This window comes from Aythya ferina (assembly GCF_964211825.1).
Source record: "Aythya ferina genome assembly, chromosome: 3".
NCBI classification, from domain to species: domain Eukaryota; kingdom Metazoa; phylum Chordata; class Aves; order Anseriformes; family Anatidae; genus Aythya; species Aythya ferina.
Window position 1 is genome coordinate 4,477,842 of NC_140298.1, and position 26,295 is coordinate 4,504,136.

General features: G+C 35.9%; 1 protein-coding gene across 10 annotated transcripts in view; it reads right to left on the reverse strand.

Annotated features, from left to right (window-relative positions):
• The window catches only part of USP34 (ubiquitin specific peptidase 34), a 135,208-nt gene that overhangs the window by 6,749 nt on the left and 102,164 nt on the right, over window positions 1-26,295 (reverse strand). For 5 of the 10 annotated variants that reach the window (XR_014691187.1, XR_014691188.1, XM_084513739.1 and 2 more), the window contains 26 exons: window positions 24,786-24,850; window positions 24,617-24,692; window positions 24,464-24,511; window positions 23,591-23,722; window positions 22,035-22,115; window positions 20,673-20,758; window positions 19,660-19,828; window positions 19,501-19,575; window positions 19,011-19,162; window positions 18,520-18,568; window positions 18,315-18,419; window positions 18,149-18,193; window positions 16,619-16,723; window positions 14,038-14,185; window positions 12,458-13,092; window positions 10,932-11,089; window positions 9,646-9,724; window positions 6,778-6,904; window positions 6,332-6,439; window positions 5,135-5,239; window positions 4,886-5,010; window positions 3,668-3,820; window positions 2,602-2,725; window positions 1,307-1,386; window positions 793-933; window positions 521-667 (listed from right to left, as the gene is read on the reverse strand). Coding sequence is in view for 8 of the 10 variants with exons in the window: in XM_084513739.1 (XP_084369865.1) it covers window positions 521-667; window positions 793-933; window positions 1,307-1,386; window positions 2,602-2,725; window positions 3,668-3,820; window positions 4,886-5,010; window positions 5,135-5,239; window positions 6,332-6,439; window positions 6,778-6,904; window positions 9,646-9,724; window positions 10,932-11,089; window positions 12,458-13,092; window positions 14,038-14,185; window positions 16,619-16,723; window positions 18,149-18,193; window positions 18,315-18,419; window positions 18,520-18,568; window positions 19,011-19,162; window positions 19,501-19,575; window positions 19,660-19,828; window positions 20,673-20,758; window positions 22,035-22,115; window positions 23,591-23,722; window positions 24,464-24,511; window positions 24,617-24,692; window positions 24,786-24,850 (3,318 nt within the window). In the remaining 2 variants the exon portion in view is untranslated. The remainder of the gene's footprint in view (window positions 1-520; window positions 668-792; window positions 934-1,306; window positions 1,387-2,601; window positions 2,726-3,667; window positions 3,821-4,885; window positions 5,011-5,134; window positions 5,240-6,331; window positions 6,440-6,777; window positions 6,905-9,645; window positions 9,725-10,931; window positions 11,090-12,457; window positions 13,093-14,037; window positions 14,186-16,618; window positions 16,724-18,148; window positions 18,194-18,314; window positions 18,420-18,519; window positions 18,569-19,010; window positions 19,163-19,500; window positions 19,576-19,659; window positions 19,829-20,672; window positions 20,759-22,034; window positions 22,116-23,590; window positions 23,723-24,463; window positions 24,512-24,616; window positions 24,693-24,785; window positions 24,851-26,295) is intronic. The other 5 variants (XM_084513741.1, XM_084513740.1, XM_084513742.1 and 2 more) reach the window with 5 other exon arrangements.

The following is a 26,295-nucleotide window of genomic DNA, read 5'->3' on the forward strand; positions in this document are numbered from 1 at the left end:
CCAAAAGATCAAATTATAAATACAATGACACTACCAAAATTTCCAAGTCTCTACTCACATGCTGACCTTAGCGTTTATCTGTTCTAAGTGGGTAACAAAACCGTGCTGCCCACTGCAAAACGACATCTTTTGCTGGGTTAGAGCATGCCAATGGTCACTGCACTTTGTGGTGCTTCCCCTCCTACAGTAAGCCAGCCCCCAGTCATGTGGTTCCCACTGTCTGCTTGGAGACCCAAGTATGTATCCTGTGTGTGCCGAGAGAAGGTGTGCAAGTGGAATGGAAACTTCTGGAGAACTCAGACTGCTGCTGCATAACTTTATGACTATCTCGTTGATGGAGATGAACACTCCCAGCCAGACAGTTCAGGTAGCCTCCCATGCTCTCCTCAGAAATCCCACTTAAGCATGAAGTTAAGCTAACAATGCCCACCTCTTTAGAACCTGCCGCATAGCACTGAAGAGCTTCCACAGAAAATAAGCTGCCTCCTAGATGATACTGAACGGCTTAGAAAAGACTCACCCCATTTAAAGTAGAGCTTGCTTTGGAGATTTCAAGTCTCTGGTTGCTGAAGTCAGATTCTAGGCTTTGATATTGGTTTATTAGATTTGTAATTAGAGTATTGATTAAGTTGGCACAGTTTGCTTCAGAAAACACCTGCCCCTGAACCTGCACAAAGAGTAGATTCTTTTTAAACCACAAAAAAATGGAATTGTGAAAACAGTATCCTAAACTGGAATAACAGACCTGACTGCATTGCTTGGAACAGAAACTATCACTAAAGAACCACCTACCTTTAGAAGAAAATGGGTCAGAAAGGTGTATACAATGTTGTTGTTAAGAAAGGTCCTTTCATCCATTAGAATGCATTTTATATATTCTGCAAAAACCGGATCTTCACAGAGGAGCTTTACACAGTTCTTTGACATTGCAGACTGGTAAAGAAAGAAAGAACACTGCAGAGTCATCACTGGAACTACATCACAGCGCTAACACCATCAGCAACAGCTGTCTCAGCCAGAGGAATCTGTCCAGGCCCACTGATATTTTTAACTCAAACCGTATGATTCTGAATGATAAAAGTATTTCAGATCAATCAGCTATTAGTAAATTGTACAAATCAAGTATTGTTAATTATTTCATGTTTTCCTTTCACAAAGATAACATAAGCAGAGCTATTTTCAAAATAGAATTAACATTTAATGTTTTGAATGTTTAAGCAATGCCCACTGGTTAAAATTCACAAGTTAGTACCGATTACTGTTTTTTGCCCGTATTTCCATTCTGTTCTCAAACCCACTGACTTACCTGAGTCTGACAAAGCTCAGTCCAAAGTTTGGGGAATAATGCAAGATGAAGTGGTAAACCTTCATATGCAACTAGGACACCTGTTATGAGAAAATAGTAGTTACTTAGTGAGAATGATTGAAAAATCTTCCTTGGAGACAGATACTCACTTCCTCATTCAGTTACCAGTCCTCAAGCAGTACCAAAGTGCCATATCATTTGATAAGACCACATTCTAATCATTTTTTATAATCAGACTGATGGTCTGTGAAGTTTTTACAGTACCTCTAATAAATACATGTATCCCTTTAGTATTGCTATGAAATGTAAAAAAACTAAGAGCTGGCTTTACTTCTGGGTCTGTAATTAGAATCTGGCTAGATGCCGAATTCTAAGAACTGAATTGAAGAGACAGCTCCCAGAATGCTTATCTCTGTAACAGCTGTATTTGTGTGACTGCAACGTTTGTGCCTCTGCGCCTACCACACTGAAAAACAGTTTATCCTGAGTCCTTGGTGGAAAAAACAACCACCATGATATGCCTTCAGAGTGACGTGCAATTAATGGGGCAACTCAAGGCAGGATGCTGTCCTGCAGAGAACCAGGCAGAATGAGCGGAGCAGCCAGATAAACCCAGGAATGCCTTGCTCATAACAGAAAAACAACGCTTACACTGTGACAGGAGGAAACCCAAATACTGGTGGTACTTAATGGCTGAGCTGATACAGTATTTATGTTTTCAGGTACAATCTACGTAACTGGGTGATTACTGATTTGGTTAATTTGTGATGGGTTCCCAGAAGATGGAGTGAGACACGTCCATGTTTTACAACAGAATCAACACCATCAGCGGCTGTCTAGATGGTCCATACGCTCCTGGGAAGATAAATAGTACTTGCCAGAAATGGCATTAACTGGAGAGATGATGTACAGCTGACACAAAGCCATTTAAAAAGAACTAACTTTTTAGTTAGTTTAGTCGGCGAAAGAACCAATTTCAGTGAGTCCTGTATGAAACTGTAAATGTGCAAGGAGACTGAATTCTCACTGGCTGCCGCAGGTCCCTCCTGGACAGGCCTGAAGCCTGACAGTTGTGTAGGTAAGATGGCAGTGCATCATTATACACACTGCAAAGTTCTGTGAATTAAGGAAAAGTAATTTCCAGAACAATTAGTGCAGTGATTTTCACAAGCACTGCTTCTTCTTACAAATCTTGAATATAAAACTTGGTGGAGAAGTGCTCACAACTACCACAGGAAAAAAAAAACAAAACAAAACAAAACACAAACTTTAAGCTGTTTAACTTTCATACTTACTCATTTTAACTAATGTTTCAGTAAATTTTTCACAGTTGATTGCAACTCGGCATAGTAGATGAATGAACTGATGATAAGAAAAGAAGTAGTCTAGCAGCATACGATCATAAACATCATCTTTGCCCTGGAGATTTAAGAGAACTTCATTTAAACTACATAAGCAACTGGACCGCTACCAGATTTCCTAAGCATCCCTGCACTTCTTCACGTAAAACATTTCATCAAATGCTACAGGAAAACATCATGGGGATTTCCAGGTCTAACCCAGTCCAGCTGTGTTTTGCTACTCTGTCCTTAAGCACAACAAATATCGGAGCAGGGATGGCAAGTCAATTCCCCCACCAGTAAAACTTTCTATTTTCCTCTGTTGTAGGATTCTGAATAAACAGGCTGAGAAGATGCAAAGTTATGTGAATAGCTTATCTTGAAGAGGATGAGAAAAGAATGCAGTAATTTTAAATCATATGCAGATATGTAAACAGGCACACTACTACTTTTTAAATCATAATGTAAGTTACTGTCCGTGCAAGTCAGAATTTTATCAAGACAAAGCTTCACAGGCGTTCAAAGCAGTATTTTCAAGAATGTCCCAAAGCAAATGATAAACATACACCAAGGGTCTTGTATGCCAGTATTTTAATATATTATGGATGTATGCACTCAAAACGGCATCAGCTTCTGTAAACCAGATAGCCAAAAGGAAATCTCAAAAATTCAAGCAAACAAAATGCCATCTTATATAAAACAAATGAATGAAAAATAAGCATGCAAAAACACAGGTAAACATAACTGTGGATGGGGTTTTGAAGGCTTTGAAATCTTCTGGTTCCCAATGTATATGAATTCATCACAGATTGTAAAGTACTGTGTCATATAATATGACTTTTCATTTCAAATATTTACATTATTTTGTGTCACATCCATTACCACTGGATACATGATGGAAAATATAGATAATTTCTGGTTCTAGGCATTTTTATTTAAACTTTGGTCATACAGTAAATTTGATGGTGCACAAATACACAAAGCATCATTTTGAAAGCTTTAAAAAAGAAGGGTTACTTACCCTACAGTAACCGTGCTTCTTCGAAATGTGTTGCCCACACAGATTCCCATCTATGTGCACATAGGCCCCATGTGCAGGAGATTGGATTCTTTCTGAATAGCAGTGTCCACTGGGGCTGTGCCTGCACCCAGTGTGTCCTTGCGACCACTGTACCTGAGGGCATAAGGGGTATGGCGGCTTCAACCACCACTCAATTCCTTCACCGATAAGAATCCCCCATGACAGGGCTCTGCGTTAGCACAAGAGGACCACCGCAGAATCTGTGTGGACAAAGCATCTTGAAGAACCGCGGCTATTGTACAGCAAGTAACCAGTTTTCCTTCGTCGAATGATTGTCCACACATATTCGTGTTAAGGTGGGATTCATCTTACCTGACTTTAGCTATCTATCATCGACCTGTGTGAGCAATCCCTGCTGTCAATGGAGAGGGACTCCTCCAGAGGAAGTGTCACTGATCCAGACTCGGATCACTAAGGCAAGAAGGATCAGCCTCCTTCTGAGGGTACCGATTCCTCTCCATTAACCACAGGAAGGGCTGGGCATAGACCTTCTAGATAGGCAAAGTTATGTGAGTTGAATCCCACCACTGTGGTACTGTAATAATGGGACATGGCAAGTGACTACAAAGTAGCCCCACCAAAGCTGGCATCCCATCAGGAAGGGAAAACAGAAAGTAAAAGACTTAAAGCCCTACAAAATAGCCCTATGTATTTCAGGTATTGGCATTTCACCGAAACAAAGAGCAGATTGTGTCTGAGTCCTGGTGGAGCGGACTCTAATGAAACCTGGAGGATTGACTTAACTGTCTGTTAATAAATCTAAACACTGTTTGAAACCCATTTGGATTATCCCAGAGTGGTTCCTGAATATTCTTTTATAAATGCTACAAACAGATTGGAAGATTATCAAAATGTGTTTTTGTTGTTGGTTGGTTGAATTTTTTGTGTGCTTTTTTTTTTTTTTTTCCCCTGAGCACAAGGTTTAAACACTTATCATGTCTAGAATATGAAGCTGTGTAATCACCAAGGGCAGGGAAATGGTGCTTCTGGAGTGCACATCTAGAATGGAGTATATGAGGACAACACATCTTGAAGAAGAATTATGCTTTGTTTACAAATAAAATGTAAATATATTCTGCTACTGGATTATTACAATAGTTCTATAAAAAGGGAAAACAACAGAGAAATAGCTATTGATAAGACTATGTGTTTACATACCTTGCTGGCTTCCACCATTGTAGGCAAGAGGCACATATTAAGTTCAGGACGTGGAGGACGAATATTGCTTTTTCCCCCTATTAATTTCAAATTTTCACGACATGGAAAATAAGGTCCTAGAGACACTGTAGTACAAGTTAGGATAAAACAGGGATATATTAAAAAGGTCAATATTTGACATCAGCAAGGAACATGACAGAGTAATAATAGCGTAACAGAACTTCAAAATACAATCACTGAAATACCTACTTGGGATATTACTGTGGTGGTATGTACAATGATTGTGCTGTAGAAATGGAACCAGAGTATGTAGGAAATCATGAGGACTTAAAAGTACAAGCTCCTTGAGGACATCTACAAACAAAAAGTTTTTTTGCTATTACAAATTGTTATTTCTTAACAGAAGACAGTTTAACTTATGGCTCATGCATTGTCAAACTCTCATCTCTCTTTTGCTAGGGTGCACTGTGGAGGTAGGCTTACTGTGAGTAACACGCAACGTGAATACACCTGAATCGGTCAAGGTTCCCTTCACCTCTGCCACTGGCAGCAAACCTGCTCAGTGGTAGATCTACAACCAATGAGAGGGGTGCCAGCTCGTAGGAAGTAGAAGCTCAATAAAATTACCCTCTTTCCTTCTTCTTTAACATATCAGGTTTGATGCCTGGAAAATGTAACCAGCAGCAGTCAGGAGGACAATGAGAAAGGCACTCAAAATAAGAGGAAAATGCATGCAAATCACACAGAAAAGGTTTCATGTGGACAAAGTTTTAGGCCTTCATTAGCATGCGTAAGAATTCAGATTATATCCATTAAAATAATATTTTTCTTAAAAAAAAAACTATACTAGAAAAAGATTTTGGAATAGGCCTTTCTAGTGCAAAACAGACACATTACGTATAAAGTCTTTGCCTACAATTTAAAAATACAAATGTATTCAATTCCATAAGCTCTTTAAGCTTTATTTTTATTATACTTTCTAGAAAACAGATCATAAAAAATTATGCTAAAAGCTGTTAATTCAAATGAATTTGCTCAGCATATATCTGAGCGGAGCATTTGCTAGTACTTGAATCTTAATGAAAGATTTGGGATTGGATTGTAAACTGACCCGACACCTGAATTCATGACTTATTCCTTAACCATGCCTCTGATTTTTAATAAGCCACATTGCACAACGGCCTCTCAAAATGCAGGCTGACTTTTTGTGCACACAGTCTGCATGCCTAGCAAAATATGAATATTAACTTTAAAATGATGAAAATACAATTATTTATAATAGGAACAATGGCCATATTGATACATTTGACAATATTAGTTTCAAAAATCCCAACCTACAGAGCACCTAATAAGTATTTGCACTTGTAAAAATGAAATTTGAATTGCAAATCAGATACCTGCATAGAACAGATCCTTCCTGACTGCAGTTTAAAAATTACAACTTACCAATACAAGCATTTCTAAGTTCTGGAGGACTATAGGAATTTAGCAAAGTTAAAAGCTTATGGGCAAATTCAATTCGCTCCTGCCACTGAATGAGAGCTTGCTTCACATCTGCAAAGGTAAAAAAACAGAAATCTGCTTAGTGAATTTCACAAAAGCTCTTTAAATGAAACACAGAATTTTACTGCTGAATAATCTTCTTTCCTCTAACATTTTTATCAATCTAAAAGCCAGATTCAATCTCATTGATCTACTGCTATTAAACGTACTTAATCTAGTCAGATTATGCCAAAAAAGAACTTAATAAGTAACAATTTAAAAATAATCTGCTACTGCATTGAAAGTTTGTAAACATAGATAATAAGCAAGACAGAATACTAAGTTTTAGGTCATGAAAATTAATTAACAGACAACAGACATAATAATCCTTTGAAGAGTTATAATCAAACCTTTTCTTTGAAGATATGGACGTGTTGATTTAAGAACTGAAAGGAATATAGACAGAAGTTCTACCAGGTCTCCAGTCACGTGGCAAGCTGTAGCCTCGTGGTACATCATGTGCAACGTGTTAAAGGACTACGAAGAAAAAACCCACAACACTTTATGTTGCCACCTAACACACTTTATCATTTCTATCCTACAGACACCGGTTTTACATTATTTTATGCACACACAAAAAAAAAAAGGTATAAAAGAATATCGTGCCAGATGTAATCACAAAGTTACAAAAGATAATGACATTTTAAAAAGAGAATAAATTTGTATATGCACTTAGCATATTTACTATGAGAGAGATTAAAAAGAAAAAAGGTGGGGGAGAGAGGAAGAAAGAAGGAAATAGAGAATGAATCACCAGGTATCTTTTACAGCAACTAAATATAACTGTTGACCTGAACATACAGTTTCAGTAACAATGAACGGTAAGTAATCTTCTACGGAAGTTAAACTGAGACCTGCATTTGGTCATGTAAGTCTGCCTTGTGTTCTTCTCACTTAATCCAAAAACTAGAGTCATGAATTTTTTCACATGTGCAGACCAGAAGGAAACTGAATTTGTAAGATTTACTATAACAATAATGTCTATAACAAGTAACTGCCCAGCTCTGCTCAAAAAATGAGGGGGGGAGGGGAGGAAATACGATTGACATAGACAGTAGCTCTTTTTTAAAATGTCCTGCTTAAGAACTTGTGTATTATGATTGTACATACATCAGATGAATTATTTCTCCCTTTCTAATAAAAATATCTTGTGGGCACCTGTGATTTATAGAAATATCAGAAAAGAAAAGCAACTGATTTCCCAACACCACAAAAATTCTAGCACAAGGCCTAAGAAAAGTTATTTAATCTGTTGGGCTATTTCAAAGATATACAAACATTAATCTCATTCCCTATAAAGCACAATCTCAACACGGTGCTTTTTTCAATTATAGTGAAGATAAAAGATACATGGCCATCCCCACTATGTGGAAAACTTTTCTGGATGTGATAAAGCCTTGAAAAGTTCCTAACTTTTTAGCTTGAGTTTATGGAATGTATGCATTTACAAGACAGAGAGCAACGAATTCTGGAGTAACTAACTGCAACTAGTTAAGAGGCTTATATTTATAACAAGCTCATGAAAACTAAAATTTCACAGTACTGCAGTGTCATCATTTGTATCTTTTCTGTTTCTGTAATTCCAGCCTTTTCTATCACATTATGTCCCAGACAATACAAAGTACTGACATCACAAAGTTAAATATATATATATATATTTTTTTTAAATAGAAACCATATTAGAATAGGGTTGGAATCAACTCAAAGCAACATCAAATCCACCCATATGCCTTAAGGCAAACTAAATATCTCTATATCCATGACAGATGTTTGCTCAAAGTACTCCTGAAGACTTCCAGTTGTGCTGACAGCTTCTAAGGCAATCCATTCCACTATCTCATTTACTGTACAGCTACAACTACCTCCTGCCCTGTTATTTTGTACCATGGATTTGTACCAGTTCATTATCCCCTCTGTGGTGACACCAATCTGCATATATCAAGAATGATTTTCTTCTTATTTTTACTCAGTTTCTCCAACATATCTAGATCATCTTAAATGTTATTCCTGCTCTCAAAACCACCCAACATCCCTCCCTTCCTTCCTCCCTCCATTTCTTCCTATTTTGTGCTGTCACTTTCTTACTAAGAATTTCTTACTAACTCATAACATCTCTTGCTAGTTGCAGTTTTCTGCTTAGATCTTTCTAATTTTATCCTTCACATTCTTCTTTTGTTCTTTTATGTTCAGTATTATAAATCTGCTTTTCTTTCCACTCTTTGCGTGTTTTCTTCTTTCTCTTCATACTAACAAAGAGTGTCTGATTTATCTAAATTCATTTCCTACTAGACTTCCTACCCTTTCTTCACGTGTGGGTAGTTTTGCCCTTTGAGTATCTGCACATTTTTCTTCTCAGATTTGCTGCCATCGCACCTTACCAACTAATTCTCTAAATGCATCAAGGTCATCTGATTTCTCTCTTTCCATTCTTAAGAGTAAGAGATTCATTTCCTGCTCCTGCTCACTGACTGCCTCCCAGCTGCACCTTCTCAGTCAGTGCCTACATGACTTGGAATCCTTTAGAACTCTCCAGTCACATTCCCCACTTGCTGCATCACAAAACTGTGACGATCATGCCCGAGAGCAGATGAACAAATGTTACCAAGCATTTCTTCTCAAAAGAACTCAAAGTTCTTGCAATCTCTTATTACTCCCAAATCATAAAAGACCTCACACATTTTCTTGGTTTGGGATCTATAGTAGAGTAAACCACAATATCTCCCATCATCTTTTTCCCATGTTTTCATAATTTACAAGCTTTCTGTAGACCTAATTTGCTCTCCATTATGAACTTCAGAGCAAGTGTACCTGTCTTTGATACACAAAATGATCTATCACCTATTTATTTCTTGCTCATGTTTCCAATTTAAGCTACATCCTTTTACAGTTATCCTACCAAATCTCTGTTACCGATTAAGCTTTCTTCTTAATCCAGTATGAAGATTTTTATTGTCTCAAATTTATTCATTTAAACTCCTACATCAGTGTTCAGGCGTGTCTGGTAAATTCTTTTTTTTTTTTTCCTTTTTCTTTTTTTCTTCCTATGACCCTCAAGATTTTAATGTTTTACATATATGCCAGTACTTCATCCACATATTTCATATATTTATTTTAAATGATACAATATTACAACAATTTAAAGCAAATGTTGTCAGGAAGGAGCAATGAAGCAATAAGAAAGCGAGGTGTTCATTAAAATTAAATAGCAGAATACTTACCTCAGTCATCAGAATCAATCCTCTGTTAAACACAACAAGAAGTCTGTCTTCATCTGATTCTAATAATATTCTGAAGGCACTAGGAAAAAAATCCAAATATTGAGAACACTGAAAAATGCATGTATTTTCATAATTCATACCAATGTTTAAATTTTTTAAGCTCACGCTATTATTTTAAAAATTATCACAGAAGGCCAAAAAGAACATGCTTATTCTCTTTTTTTTTTTATAAACTTTTTCATTTAAAGACATATCTGATGTCAACTTCCTTTTTAAACAACCTGCTGTCCAAAGTAACTTATAAATAGCTTTTAAGGAGGTATTTCCCAAATAATATTTGCAAAAATGTTTAAAAGCTAGGTACTTCAAGAAGTACTTTAAAATGTACTTCTAAAGACAGAACTTTATGCTTTTCAAATAACACATCTCAATAGATGGGTCCAGTTAAGCATATATTTGGACTTTGAAATGTGTAAAACCATTTCTATCAGAACATTTTATGCTTATAGCAGAACAGAAAGGATTATGCATAGCAAATGAACCACTCATCTCAGCACTGCAATACTTCCAGTGCACATGGGAAAATCTGGTTGCATTCTACGAGAGATGACTGTATGTAAACCCTTCAAGTGACACAGGCTGTTCTCCTGCTCACAAGTCTCTTTCTGTCCATCATCAGTTCATTTTAAAATCCCAGTACCTGACCTATGTGTACAGGCAATTTCTAGTTATACTGACAAAAAAAAAAAGCAACAGTTTCAGATATGCTATTAAGATACACTAGAAATGAAAAACTATTTGAAGATATGATGCAATAAAAATGTTCCATAGGCACAATTTCTAACTAAGTTTTCTGCCCAAGAATAACAAATATCAACAACAATAGCTGAAATTACTGCTTTGCCAAATCTAGATAAATCATGGTAGACTGAGAATGGCATTCAGCTTAAATGCTGAATTAGTACATTTAAATGTTTTTTTTTTTTTGTTTTGTTTTTTTTTGTTTTTTTGTTTTTTTGTTTTTTTTTTGTTTTTCCCAAGGACTCTACTAAAGCAGTTTTGTCATGGTGTTTATTTTGAAACATGACAATATTTATCTTGTTTCACACCTTGTTTTTTGCATAACTTCTGAATTTTTAGATGCTGAAACCTTCTAAAATAAATTATATTTGCAACCAATTGACTCTGGAACAACACTAATTTTCATCATACTTCACATTCTATGAAATGCAGTTCTTATTCAAACAGAATTCAATTATTACACTGCAGCTTCACTACTAACGTACCTTATTAAAGTTGTCCAACAAGATCGTCCATCCAAGCAGCGCAGGTAACAGCTTATGGTTGTTTTCTTAAATTGCTTTATGTCTTCTATCTCTTCTTCTCTCATGTCTGGTCTCTGAGCTACGAACAGTTGCATGAGGTTAAACAGCTCTTCTACTGCCTGAAACACATAAAAATTTTACGTAATTTTTACGTAAATTTACGTAAATCTCTCAGTTATGGTTTATATCTTCTTATTTACTCCTCTGTATTACTTCTACTAAGTAATATATAAAACATAACATATTAAGCAACTTCAGATGGGCTAACATTTTAACCCTTGTAGTAAAGTTATAAAATCAGCAGACATTTTAAACTTAAATAATTAAAACAGTTCCTAAAAATAAAATTCTGACAAAGAAAGTGCAGATATTCCTCACCTATCTTCAGCGCAGTTTGCTTTTAGCCTTTAATATCTACTGTGTGGATTATGGCAGATATTTGAGATAATACTTGTGAACCTTAAATGTATGTTTTGGTGCTTTCTAACACTGCAGTTCATTGCTACATATACATAGACAGAAGAATCTGGGAAATCCTGATCCACGTGCCCAAACTTCCTGTCTTTCCTTGGGGAGTTGAAGGTGTTGATTGTTTTGTTGTTTTTTTTAACCACGATTAAGCACATACTCTGGTGATACTATTCATACTCTCATACTCTAAATAACAGAATTCAGGAAGCTGCTTGGGCTAAAACTCACTGAAGTCCTACAGGCATGAAAAACACATAGTAAAGTAACTGCAGTCCCTTGTGACACAGACTGAGACTTCCAAGGACAGATGCAAACAGTTAAGGCAGCAGGACTATTCCCAGAACTTCCACAGTATAAATTTAATCTGTGAGCTGAACTAGACTGGAGTTCTAAGTAGAATATACTGTATACTCTCCTTCTCTACAGAGGGCAAAAAATCTCTGTGATTTTTCTCTTAAAAACTTTGTGAACCTGATTTTTCACCATTACACATGGGCAATTTTAACTAGTATCTATTTTTACCGTGACATATTATTGCAGAGACAGTGGAACTCCCAGTGTACCAATACTTTACAAAAGGTACACAGGTGTTCCCAAGTAGGGACCATGAGGCCATCAAATCTTGGTCCTATTCCAGAAACTGAAAGCAGAGAAGCAATTTACTGGGAATTCCTCCAACTCAATGTGTTACAATGCAAGACCATTAAAGGCTCTTTCCCTGCTTCGTAGAACTAGACTGGTGTACAGAATATTGAAGAATAGTGGAATCATCAGCATCTGCTTCCAGAAAAAAACATCTGCTCTCCAACTGCTATATACCGCAAGGGAAAAAATCCTTACCCAAAAGTACAGTAATCAGATCTAAACACATTATCAATTACTTATAACAGGAAATAAAATGTTTTTTCCACTGGATATATCCAATAGGTCTTTTCATCCCTTTCGTTAAAAGACAAATCCAGTAAAAGAGGAAATACTGACGATAAAATCATACTTCTGGGTATCAATCTACTTACTCCTGGGTACTGGCTGGCATGTGGTGTAAGATTCTTAAAGGCCCACTGGATATTCTGGTGAGAAGCCAACTGCCTCGTGAATGCAGGAGACTGCTCACAGCAGAGGCGCAAGATGCCGTAGTAGGCAGGCAGCATCCCACGGTTAAAGAGCACCACATCTTGATCGTCGTGGTCTGCGAGGATGTAATTGAAGGCAATGTTCTTCGTCACCACAGGATTCTGTACAATAAGGCGTACATTCTCTGGACAGTCGACACAGACGTTGTACCAAAAGGACAGCAAAGCCTGTTTGTTGTGGTTGGTGGCTATAGCTGGCTCAGAAAGTTTGGGCTGGAAAAGGTTCCATAAGTCCATGAAGTAGGTAGAAAACATGAGTTTCTCAGTTTTTGAGATCAAACAGTATGTCATGAAACTGAAGTAGGGCACAAGTTTTGTAGTGCCATGAACAGCAGCATCGACATATAGTTTAGCTCTTGAAAGAAGGCCAAGAAGCACGTTGTAGACTTGATGCAGAACTACGGTGGTATCGGGACTGAGAGGCAGATCGCGTGTAGGGATGTGCAAAGAACGGGTTGATCGGAACATCTGACGGAAGGAATTGCTTGGAATAAGCGACACCAAGAGATAGGCTGCAGCTTCAAATAATAAAAACAAATTTGTTACACATTTGTTCCATGTACAGATTTCAAAGCATTTTACAGAATCTGGTATTACTATACTCACACTGGAAATTAAAATAACTGTGTGGATAAGACTAGCACAAAGCTTGTTAAAAGAGGTGTTAAGATGAGCTTTCAGGCCTATTCACTCTGTATTTCTGTCTACTGCTTGGTTCTAACTACTGTAACACCATGCATCCCAGAACAAAAATACATGAACAGATGTTTTCTATGGCAGAATTGTCTACTGCTTGATCAAGACCTCACTACCTCTTCAACCCTGTTTAACAGCTGGAGTTAGTTACAAAGCTGCCCCTCCAGTTTCCGCATCTTTCTACCACAGATATTGTATTAAAGCTCAGAGTGGCCTATAGCTATCATATCTCCTTTACAACACAACTTAGACACAGGAAAGCCTGAACGGCTGAACTTGGCAATAGCCTGGCAATGTGATTCCTGGAAGAACAAACTACAGAGGAAGGATATGCTGGAGCTGGGCAGAAGCACAGACTTCCTTCTCCTTCATCCACAGGTTCAAAGGACTTCACTAAAGATTACTCTGTGATGCATGAAAGAAGAGCAAGTACTATTCCTACCTACAATGCAACTATGGGATGAAAACTACGGAGAACAGCTTGGATTAGTAATTTTTCTTCTTTTGGTTTTCCTGAAGCACGTAGATTAATCACATATGATAAAAGAACCTACCAACATCTCATTTCAGTAATCAAATTAAAATATAGCTTCCATCGAAAATATTATGTAGTAAAACGTTGATATTTTAAAATACAGCAATCCTAGAACAACTGGAAAAGGAGGAAAATACAAGCACAAGACGTATTTCAATTGTCACAGGAATACCCCATATACAATTACTTGCTGCAACAGCAAAATCATTTTTTAAAATTTAAATTAACTTACAAGTTCTCACTCTGGGATAGTTATGTGCCAGAAGAAAACGTTCAACCCAGTTTTCCATGTTTTGCAGCACCCAGCTGTGAGCGAGTTTATTTCGAGGTGTTTGCACAGCCAGCCAATCCAGACACTGAGATGGGTTGTATTCAATGACCTGAAAGAATGGAAAAATCAAAAAGAGTACATTAACTTTGATAATATTTACTGATTGCATTAAACTAAAAATAACTATCAAGTCCTTCAAAATATATTTTGAAAATCACATAGGGCTATCAAAGCACAAGCAAGACGCTAATGTTATGGCAGACAAAAAAAAACACTTCTTAAATTTCAGTTTGCTTTTTTTTTTTTCCTGAACCTTGTTCAGAACTGTTGAAAATACAAGTCTAGGAAGTTGCTCCACATGTCCTTTTCTGTATATTTTAAGATATTCAAGCATTAAAACGTTAAGCACTTTTAAAACTTAATTACCTTGTCTTTACAAACAAAGCTAACACGAAACCTTATTACTGAATTAGGGTTTTTAACACAAGTTAGAAGAAAACAAATGGTATGTGAATATGTTGATATAGCTTCATGCTGTCATGTTTTTTTTTTTGACTAATCATTTTCAAAGAATACATTCATCTCGTGCTTTTCAAAGATAATGGAAAGCCTGTGGAGTGCTATCGTACAATCATGAAAACCTTACAAGACTCAACATAAGTTATTGTGACTTTCTGGTTCTGAGGGGTTGTAAATTTATTGACATATTACTAGACCAATAATTCTTTCATTTAGTAGTTTTTTTAATCTGCTTGCTATGAACCTTACGGTGCAGGTATCCTGACAATTAGAAAGGAACTCCCTCTGCATAGGTAACTGCAGGCAGTAACTGCATTGCTGAAGCTTCTCCCTGCTACCATAACACACCTGAAGAATATGAGCAGCTGACATGATCAAAACCCTGCTTATAAAATATTAATCTCCATTAAAAAATAAACACATCAAGAACAATTGCCCCCCATTTTTAGAAATAACAATATGATCTGTCAGATTTCCTCCATGTTAGAAAAACACTATCACTGGTCACCATCTTCATCAATCAACTATTTTTTTTTTTTTTTAACAATTTCTAGACACTGGTAGGGCTGCAAAAGTTGGTTCTGTGCCCTAAATCCGTCTGTCTGTACATTAACTACTGTGCCTCTTGTCCCTGCCTACACAATTTCTCTCTCTAAGCCTTCAAATGTGTCAACAAGGTGAGGATAATTATGCTGGCAACACCAGAAACTGAACTGATGACATCTACACCTAACATTTGGCTTTCCAACAGAAACCCATCACTGATAGCTTCCTCTCTAAGTTCAGTTTGTGTTGTGAGAAAGAGGAGGGAACTACAAAAGAGAACTGCATAACCACTTACAAACTTTGTGGCTACTTATTGAAACACGAAGCACATGTACTTCATGCCATAAACTTGTCTGTTGTTATAGGTAGGTTAATTCCAAACACTCTTTTGCAAAGGTTTCCTTATTGCTAAGAGAAATTCATAACCTATGACTTCCTTGTACGCAGAGAACAGTTGGATATAATTCCTGACCTTGAGATCCTCTGTTTGAACTCCTTTTACATGAGGTACAGCAGTTACAGCTAACTCATATGCAGATCAGAAACCCAGCTGGTATATGCTTTTCCAGATTACCTGACTGTTTGTATCCTATCACTGCTCTTACCCAGGAGAAAAATACTCTTAGCCTTCCATATTCTATCCCACAGCACTTCAGTAGTTCTGTTTTATCACAGGTCTGAATTCTGCACAAGTTTTACAAACTTCCTCCTGTGACCCCTCCGTCCTTTTTTTTTTTTTTTTTTAAGGGTATTAAACAGGAAAGGATGTTCAACGGTTTACCCTTATCAGTCTTTAGGGTGAACACGCTGTTCTTTGACAGGAATAAATACAATAAACTGAACCGTGAACTCAAACAGCAGTTAGCTGAAGCTAAAGGTGTAACTCCTGATCTACTTCTCAGATCAAGGAGTGTATCCCTGTGCCACTTGGTTAAGAAGTCTTTTTTTCTCTTTAGAAGTGCAAGTAAGAACGCTCCTACACCAGAGCAATTAGTCAACAGAATGAAATTAGCACCTATTTTATGGGTTAAAATGTTAGTGATCATTTTACGGAGAACAAAAAGTATCAATCTAATATTCACTTAACTAGTACATAATGGAAAATAAAATAACCAAAGAAGGGCCTTGAAACAGTTTACAGTCCTCACAAAAGGATAACTCAGAAAAAACAGCAGAATTTGCCCAGAGGCAGCATTCTAGACCCTTATTTTGAATTAATTTCTCATTAAACTAAAATTTAAACTGAAATACCAGTTAACCAAAATGCTGTTAAAATAGAATTAATAGTTAGAGTAGAACTTTTAACATATATTAACCATTGCTGTTCCTTTGGAAAAGAAATGGTTTTTAAAAAAAAGATCATGAATCGATGCAGCAAAGATGACACTGAAATGGAAAATCCTTTTATATACACAAAAAAGCGAACAAGAGAAATACAATTTAGCTTCTAATTGTTTTTCTTTTTAACGTGTTGTACCTCCCATATCCTCTGCAGAATGTAAGAAGCAAAGGGGGGCATTCCTGGGGGTCCACCAGCAAATTCCATTAGCATAGTCAGCAATTTGAAAAAAGGATTGGCTGCCTGTAACGCATAAAAATAAAAATAAACATTTTAATCTATTTCATTTATTCTATTAATTCTTTTATAAACTCAAAAAGGCATCCCAAAATATTTCGATTTAAAAAAAATCTACTAACTTCAGATGTGAACATTTTAATTGCTTTTAATCCCTTATTACTTAATCTGTAAATAATCCATCTGTCTGTATCTATCTTATTTCTACTACAGCTATGCATGGAACTAACCCACTGATTATAGCTACTGCAAGGCAACATTATCAAACTAGATAGGATCTCTAGTAGAAATACATAGTTACAAGGGAACAACAACAGGTATTTTAAGCCAGACATTACTCTGAACAATGGGAAAAAAATCAAGCTATGCAACATTTAAGAATTCAACAGCTGACTCTGTTTTTATATATATGTGTGTGTGTAATATCACTATCTTAGAAATTTATAATTTTTAAGCATTTGCAGAACATGTAACATGGATCCTGAAAAATTTATCTAAAACATCACAGCTTCTGAGGGTTGATACTGATCATTATTACTGGCATACAGTTTCCCTCTGAAAACAGCAACACGTCTCCTCTAACATGGTCACTCTAATGTGATATAGTATTATTTTTTTTAAGTTTGCTAAGTCACCCAGCTTTTAACAATGCTTTAGTAAAGTGGTTATTATTACTATTTTATATTTTGCACCTCACTAAAAATGTCTCTTGTGCATGTGTATAAGTGCAAAGCAAAGAAAGCATAAAAATGTAGCAAATGTTAGCATGATAGGAGGGAAGTAGACTGTCATCTGATAGTGCCCATTCTATCACACAAAGCAAAGCTGTCATGAGAATGATTTTGCATGTGCTTCTTTTCCATCCACAATCATGTCACCTCTGCTTGACATGCCCTCAATTTTTCCTGATTGTTTTTTCTTTTCTGACAGCAGTATACAAGAATGTCCTTGTGTGAGCATACACTTCTCCACTCTGTATATATTTTTCCATGTGGAATCCATTTGGAACTCTCAGTATTTTGTTATTACCAGGGCAGGAATTTATTCTGACTGAGAAATGTGTTTACATGCACAGAATTGCAGAATAGTGAGCCAAAACTTGAACAAACAGATGGTAATTCCTTATCTCCACTTATTCTAACATACACATTTTACTGTTACCATTTTTTTTTTTTTTAAGTTAATTAACATAGGTGGAGAATCTAGAAGCATGTTTGGCTTTGAATAAAACTTCCATCTGAAACTGCATACCAGATTTCTGCTTTAGAAAACTTAATATACAGCGCAGTTAGAGCTTATTTTATGTCACAAAAACTTTCATGGATCATCTTCCATGCAAGATTTTTGATTAGCAAAGGATTATTTAAGTAATTTAAAACAGAAAAAATATTAATACAAATTATTTAATATACAGGTAGTATGTTTACATACCTCAGGAGTCAACTTTGCTATAGATGTGAAAAGCATGGACACAATCTTAAAAACAAAACAAACAAAACTCACTTAGACTTGTGCTTTTTCAGTTAAAATAATAAATAATCCCATTACACTTATTAGATAAGATCTTCAACAAATAGCTGTAGCTGCTGATACTTACATGTTCTGCAAGTCGATTATTGTACCGACACAAACTGAAAATGAGATTGCAAGTTTGCCTGATGTTGATTCCATCACGGATATGTTGAAACAAAAAAGGAAAACCCTAAAACAAATAATAAGATATTAGTATATTGTCTACAATTACCTGTGTACACAAATGTGCATTTTTTTGAGGTTTATATATTCATACTTAAATTAATTACCTTTCCTCCTGTTAATGCTGCCATGTCATTCTGTGATAAAGTCAAATGTCTAAAAAAACAAGAAAACCTTCATCATTTTACTTCAGAGATTATTAAGTCAGGTTAAGGAGAAATTCAGGACTGTGAATGCTAGTTCATGCTCTTCAGTATCAGGATATACAAGAAAAATACAAGTAGTGGCATAAAACTAAATAAAAATAATATTTTCTAATTCAACAGACCAAATTAAAAAAAAAGAAAAAAAGAAAAAAAAGGAAATCCAAATCAGGGCAACTGAATGTATTCAGTGTTTTAGCCTCAATCTTTTGTTTCATCAACAATGACAAAATATTTATCTTAAAATGGTTAACAGCTTAAAGGACCCATGTACAAGCTGATCTATGTTGTTAAAAGCTTAAACCAATTAAAAAACAAAACAAAACAAAACCATCTATCCCCATTTTGAACTAACTTATATTAAAATTTGCTTTTGTGTTTTCAGAAGCTCTTGCCTTTCTGAGCGAGATTGTTCCACTAGAAGAGCAATCAGGGCAATCATCTTTTCAAGTGCAGCAGGCCTGTATTTTTCTTCTGCTAAAGAAAGTATATCTTCCTCTTCCTCCTCTTCCTCCCCTTCTTCCTCAGAAAGTACTTCAACCTGTGGCTGAAGGAAAAAAAAAATATATATATATATATAAACAAGTTTAAATGCTTAATTTGTACAAAACGAACATGCAATCAGTTGTTAACAGTGTGATGATGGCAATTTTAATTGCTTCTGCCTAATTTCTCTTTTTGTACTAAACAGAGAACTGTAGTTTATAGAATAGTCAATTCAGCATCTTTTTTATATATAATGTTCAACTGAACATTGAGAATACTGCATGATTAAAGCAATTTTAATTTAACAGCTGAAAGACAGTTCATGAGACATAGCATCAATGATCTCATATATACAGATAGGAAAGACTAGTTCTCATTATAAAAGATACTCAAACTTACATTTTCAGGTCCTTTAGTTCCCATGTAGAAATGGACCATTGTTGATATGGCTTGCAACGAGAGCAAGAACTGGCTCTGAAATATGTACATATTGAGTTACTTGAAAATACAGACATGTAGTTTTACAAATTGCACACGTATATCTAAGGCTATACTCACTTCCTCTTCTCCCATTTTGGCAAATTCATAAAGAAAGGCAAAGTATTCAGTGAGATGTTTACTGTGAGGCTTAACACCGTGCTCCATAATTGACAAGAGAGTCTTCACAAAACGTGTTACACAAGAGCGACTGCCGATGTCTTCCACAGGACCATCCATGTCATCCGAACTGAAAACGTAATCAGATTTAGACATTTCACACAATACATGGAGTATAAAATCATCTGAACCTGTCCTTTTTTCCAGGAAAACTTCGTTTTCCACTCTTCCCTACTATAATATTCAGATCTCTGACACTTTCTCTTATGCCAAATATAGCCTAGACGTAGAATTTAGTCTTCCAGAGAAAACTGAATTCTGTATTTTGATATGAAAACTGTATTTTCATGTCCTGAATTTTGTTATGGCAGTATAGCTCCATTTTTTATTTTTTTTTTCCGGAAAAAGGTATCATACATGTAAGGATCACAAGCTTAACCCAAGACATGAAAGAAAGAACACTCTCTTCTTCCCATTAAGTATCAAAAGAATAAATATTTTAAAAGTGACAGTTTCCTTGGTAATTAGCAGAATGAAATACAATCCAGTAGTTTTGTGTTGAAAACTGTGATTCAGTTATACGACACAGGACTGGACTCTAACCTCCACCCTCTTGTACTGGTTTACGAATTTTAACTGCCACCTATATGCCTCTGGATCCAATGTACAAGATTCTCACGTGTAAGCAGAGGAACTTACACTTGCAGCTTTTCAGTGATACTGAAAGGAAAACCAGGCAGAAAATCTAGTCTAAGGGAACAAATACTTCAAACACTGTACCTACAGACACTGTCTTCTCCAACCACAGTACATGTAGTATTTTAAATGAATGGGAGCATTTTGGGTAGAATAATAAAAAATAATTAAAACAGTACAATTTTAAGCTTACAAGGCCATTTTGAGTAATTCATTAGACAAAAGTGGTTGCTGTACTTCATGTAATATATATAAATTTTCAGGTGTTATTATTTTACCAGTCTTCCATTCCTGGCTGGAGATAAAGATGTGCATGCACTGGCCTCAGTCTCTGAATCACATGAATACACAAGCGCTGGAACATCTGCAAATGATAAGTAAATGAACTCCACGTGTTCATTCTTTTGCATACATGCCAATACAGATTCTTGCAGCAAAGAATATTCTGCCTCCTAGTACTATTTCCAGCTCTACGTTATTCAAAGTTAAAGCTGAGATTAAGACATCCACATTCCATTTATTAGTGTACTGACACCACGTATTTCAACAGAATAGTCAAACCTGGTTTTTATGAACAGATTTTATGGAAAAACCCTAAAAACAAGTTTTAATATTGGTGTGCACTGTATACTACAGAAACATGACTTAGGACCACTGCTCATAAACGTTATTCTTTCTTCTATCTCTATTTTCAGGAATGTTTAGATAGTTCTGGCAAACTTTTTATTTTGCCTCTGGCTATCAGGAGATTTGTTTTCCAAAAAAATTTAAGCAAGTTCCTTCAGGCCATTCTTTAATTAAATTAAATTAAATTAAATTAAATTTAGAAAAATTCATCAAGGATTAGAGTTTTGCCTAAGATCTTGCATAGTTTTCCCACGAAATATGCTCCTTTAATGATGTGCTGCATATAGAAACAATGACTGGTTCTAAATGGAAAAAATACCTTAATACTTTAAGAAGTTAAACCAGTTGGAGGGTTCAAGTGAGATAAAGTAATGGTACAGTTAGTTTTTAATTGAACAACTTGCAAAGAAAATATACACATATGTTAAACTATTAATAGTATTTATATCTGGAAATATTCAAATGCTACTAACATAGGTTATTATTTTTTTTGTTTCCAATTTTAAACATTTCCAGAAAAGGGTATTAACAAAACTTTGTGGCATAATGTCCTAAAACGATACCTACACACAAAGGCAGAAAAGTTTAGAACTGAAGCTTTCCGTTAGGAGCACTGAAAATACGTAATTAACTACTTTTTATTTTCTGAAGGCATTATCTTCAAACATTGTTGAACCAGCTGGTAAAGAAAAGCATTTTTAACGTAGAATATTCGAATTTGTAGAGATTATGTGGAAGCTGTATAAGCTTTAAATTGTATCTATGTATCTACTGTGTTATTTTGTGATCCTGCCTGTACAACTAAGGCACTGCAATAAAACAGATTTTGTTTCAAACAATAATGCCCCCATGGACAAGCATATTCTCTAAACACTAAGCAAAAATGTAAAAGAATAGGACAATTAAAGGTATCAATGTAACCTTTCAGAATCACTGTATGCGTCATAATATTTGTCCTTTTCTGTTCATTGGTCAAGCAGTCACTTGATTTATATAGGAACATCTTTTCTTACCTGTCTCACAATCTGATTGGGACACTTTATTAGAATCTGCATTGGCCACCAATCATCATCAGCCATACGATCCAAAAACCACTGCAGAAGATACATACTTTGTTAGTTTTGTTCCAAACTTGTTTTAGTCCAATCTTCTTTTTGCATGATACTAAAGTCTGAAGAGAAATTGATGTTACTATTATTAAGGAATAAGGAAGTATTAATCCAAGGGAAATATAAATGTCTTCTGTGCATGAGAAGAAAGGAATAAGGATCAACAGCAATAAACATTAATATAAATTTATTTCCAGTATCTTCTTATCCCTGTGTTCTGCAGGCCATTATTCAATTATCTGTAAGGAAACATTTATCCTGAAAAGTGATGTCAACAGAGTAACAAATGATGCTTACAATGAAGCATCAGCTGAAGAATCTGGCAGAGCAGGGACAGGTTTAAACAAGAATGTAGCTCCTGAATTAGATCCCTTTTGCATTTTAAAATGTGGAGCTTTACTAAAAAGTCTTACTATCTCCAGTGGCAGAAAATGTGTAGGAACAACAGAGAATGACTCATTCATAATTAGACTCTTCAAATAATATTCTGATTCCCAGAATTTTATTTTATTCACAAGAAAAGAAGTTTAAAGAATCCAAGTTGCTTTTTTAATTTAACTGAACATATTATTTACTACAGGAAATACCTTCACTCGTTTTAAGCATCTTAAGACTACATCATACCAATGAAACTATCGCCCAATCCCCGTCTGTTATGTAATGATTTAAAAACACAAAATCCATTTGTAGAAGACCAATAAGTTTTATTCATTTGTACCTAATCAAGTCTACTGCAGGATGCAGTATGCAACTGGGATCCTTGTACATTCAAACTGTCATAGAAAGTCTACCACAAACTTTTCTTCAGTATCCCAAAACTGTTTTTACCACCACCACAGTAAATTCTTTGTCTGGGGTTTCTCAGTTTTTCCCTTTTTACTTTTTCCCAGACTCCCTTCAGGCAGATTCCTGATTTTCCTAACGTAAAAACATTCTTCCATATTTTCCTCCTCCTTTTAGGAGTTTTCAGTTTTTCTACACATCAGAGGTTCAAGATTCTCAGCTTCACAAGCAAGGTGATGCATGAATCTGTTTCCAGCTAAGTCAGACATGAGCTGCTTTTAACTCCCTTTCTAAGCCTCTTCATCATGCCACAGCGTTTTAGCACACTGTTCTTTCTTCCCTTGGATTCAGCTGCAGTCCCTTCCATTCCAATCCTTAAACCTTAGTCAGTCTTTCCAATTCTCTGGTCCAATTTCATTCCAACACCTCTTAATCACACAAATCAGTAGGGCATAATTAATCAAATACAAAGGCTTTCACGCCGCAGGGTCTTTTTTTTTTTTTTTTTTCCAGTGACAAATTGTTTACAACCTGTGGTCTGACCATGCATTTCTGAAAATAAAAGTTAAGTCATTCCCCAGAATCTGCAGTATTCAGAGAGGATGAATTTCATCTCATAGAGCACAATTATGCCAAATACAGTAGTTCATAGTCCAAAATATTCCAGGGATACGAACCTCCAGGAAAGTTAAACAATATATAGAAAGTTGGTTTGTACTTTGCTGAGTTCCTAAGTCACTTACTTCACAAGCTGCCTGACTGTTATTAAACTGTTTTGTTAACAGTTCAATCCACTGAAGCATTGTAGGCTGTAAAAAGAAATACAGAAAAAAAACTATAACTTAAAATAATAATTGATGGTTTAATCTTTTTAAAAAATCTATATGATCAGTTAGATTAAGCATAATAGCTACTACAAACCACTGCATGTTTTATGAACTAGAAATGTGTTGTATCTACACAAAAATAACAGTACTTCTGTTGAAACTACTGCAAGTCACACGTAAAATTTAATTGTTATCCATTTAGTTCTGTTTGATTGTAACTGCAATCATGCTAATCCTAGGATACTACTACTAGGATACTAGTAGTAGTATCCTAGCTGAAACCAGGACAGGAACCATTGATGAGAAAGAAGTAAAAGTCAACTGAAAATACAGATAGTCAGATAGAATAAAATTTTCTTGTTGTTCACACTGGTGTTTGTAACTTAAAACTCGTGAGCACAACTGTTGCTCAGTGGTAAACAATGTCCTCTATATTAGACCTTAACAAGTACTTGCTAAAACCTGAATCATCCAACAATCTTCAAATGAAAAGAACACAAGACATGTTGTTCCCAATGCTCTGCAAAGTAAGCTAAAATCTCCACATTTTTTCCATTGTGTGGTGTTTATTACGAGTGTGTTGAAGGACACTCTTCAAACGTTTTTGTATTGTCTACTGTACTCACTACATCTCAAAATCACACTTTTGAAATGAAAAACTACAAACACTTTTCACTATATTCATGCAGCTACTTAATGAAAATTTACAAGTAAATAGAATACCTTTTCCTTTGAATGAATAAATGTCTCTAGCACAAAGGAAGTGCTTAACTGAGGGGGGAAAAAAAAAAGCACCATTAATCACAGAATGCCTCAGTTACAATGTAATTAAAATGTCCATTTAAGATAAGCAAAATACACTTTTGAAATATTTACCTTTGCTGTCATCAGGGAAACTGCTTTTGGATCTGGTAGTGTGCTTGGGATGCTACTACACAACTGCCACATAAACCTAGAGTCAGTAATTTTATTTGTTAATTAAAATAAATCATGAAAATCTGCAAGAAGAAAAGAAGCATTAATTTACATTTTTAAAGAAACTTACCCAAAATACGTATGTTCAAAAATGTTCTTGTCTTGAAGAAACTGCATGTTATCATGCCATATCCACTGAAGAAAAAATGCTAACATCAGATACAAGAAAGCAGTTTATTTCACTACATAAGCATGATTTTAAGAATACTTAAATGCTTGCTGTGGCTAGGAAACCAACATTTTTTGTATGAAAAATGATTTCTGGGAACATTTCCTCTATTTTAAAGGCGTAGCTCCAAGTTGCTTTGTTGATACTATAGCAGATGATAGTTTTGCCTGCCATATGACTGCTAAACAATGTTCTGAACCTTCCCCTCTTGCTGCGATCTCATGCCTTATATTACATTTTCAGGCTGAAATTTTCAGAATTGGTCTAATTTCTTAAAAAAAAAAAAAAAAGGAAATGCAGTTCAAGACAATACTTTGATATCTACAATAGTATAAACAAAATAAAATCTCTTTAAGCATTAAGCATTTCATTAATTGAGATCAATTAGATGTGCCAGCAGCTTAGCTAGCTAGGTAGGTCTAACAGTTTAAATTTTCACCCAAAGCCTGATAAGCTCTGTAACCTCTTGCTAAATTCTTAGAGAGTAAAATTTCATTCTCCACCATTAACCAGAAGAGGATTTCACACTAGGTTCTCATTCCTCTGTAAAAATAGTTTTAAATTTTAAATCTGATAAAATCTGTTATTTTCAAGACTGAAAGATAAAAAACACAATTTGATTTGTTGGCTAATGATGAAGGATATTTTTAAGTTAAGAACCAAACATGTGACAGATGATAAAGCAATACTTCTGGCCAGAGGGGGCCGGGAAACTGACTGGCCTTTCAGATGATAAAAAGAGAGATACCACTTGTGAGTCCCATACTGGGAATATGTTTAGCACATTGAATCACAGAATCACAGAATTTTCTAGGTTGGAAGAGACCTCAAGGTCATCGAGTCCAACCTCCAACCTAACGCTAACAGCCCTCCACTAAACCATATCCCTAAGCTGTACATCTAAGCGTCTTTTGAAGACTTCCAGGGATGGTGACTCCACCACTTCCCTGGGCAGCCTGTTCCAATGCCTCACAACCCTTTCTGTAAAGAAGTTCTTCCTAACATCTAACCTAAAACTCCCCTGGCTCAACTTAAGCCCATTCCCCCTCGTCCTGTCACCAGGCACGTGGGAGAACAGGCCAACCCCCACCTCTCTACAGCCTCCTTTAAGGTATCTGTAAAGAGCAATAAGGTCACCCCTGAGCCTCCTCTTCTCCAGGCTGAACAAGCCCAGCTCCCTCAGCCGCTCCTCGTAGGACTTGTTCTCCAGGCCCCTCACCAGCTTCGTCGCCCTTCTCTGCACCCGCTCAAGCACCTCGATGTCCTTCTTGTAGCGAGGGGCCCAAAACTGAACACAGTACTCGAGGTGCGGCCTCACCAGAGCTGAGTACAGGGGGACGATCACCTCCCTAGCCCTGCTGGTCACGCTGTTCCTAATACAAGCCAGGATGCCGTTGGCCTTCTTGGCCAC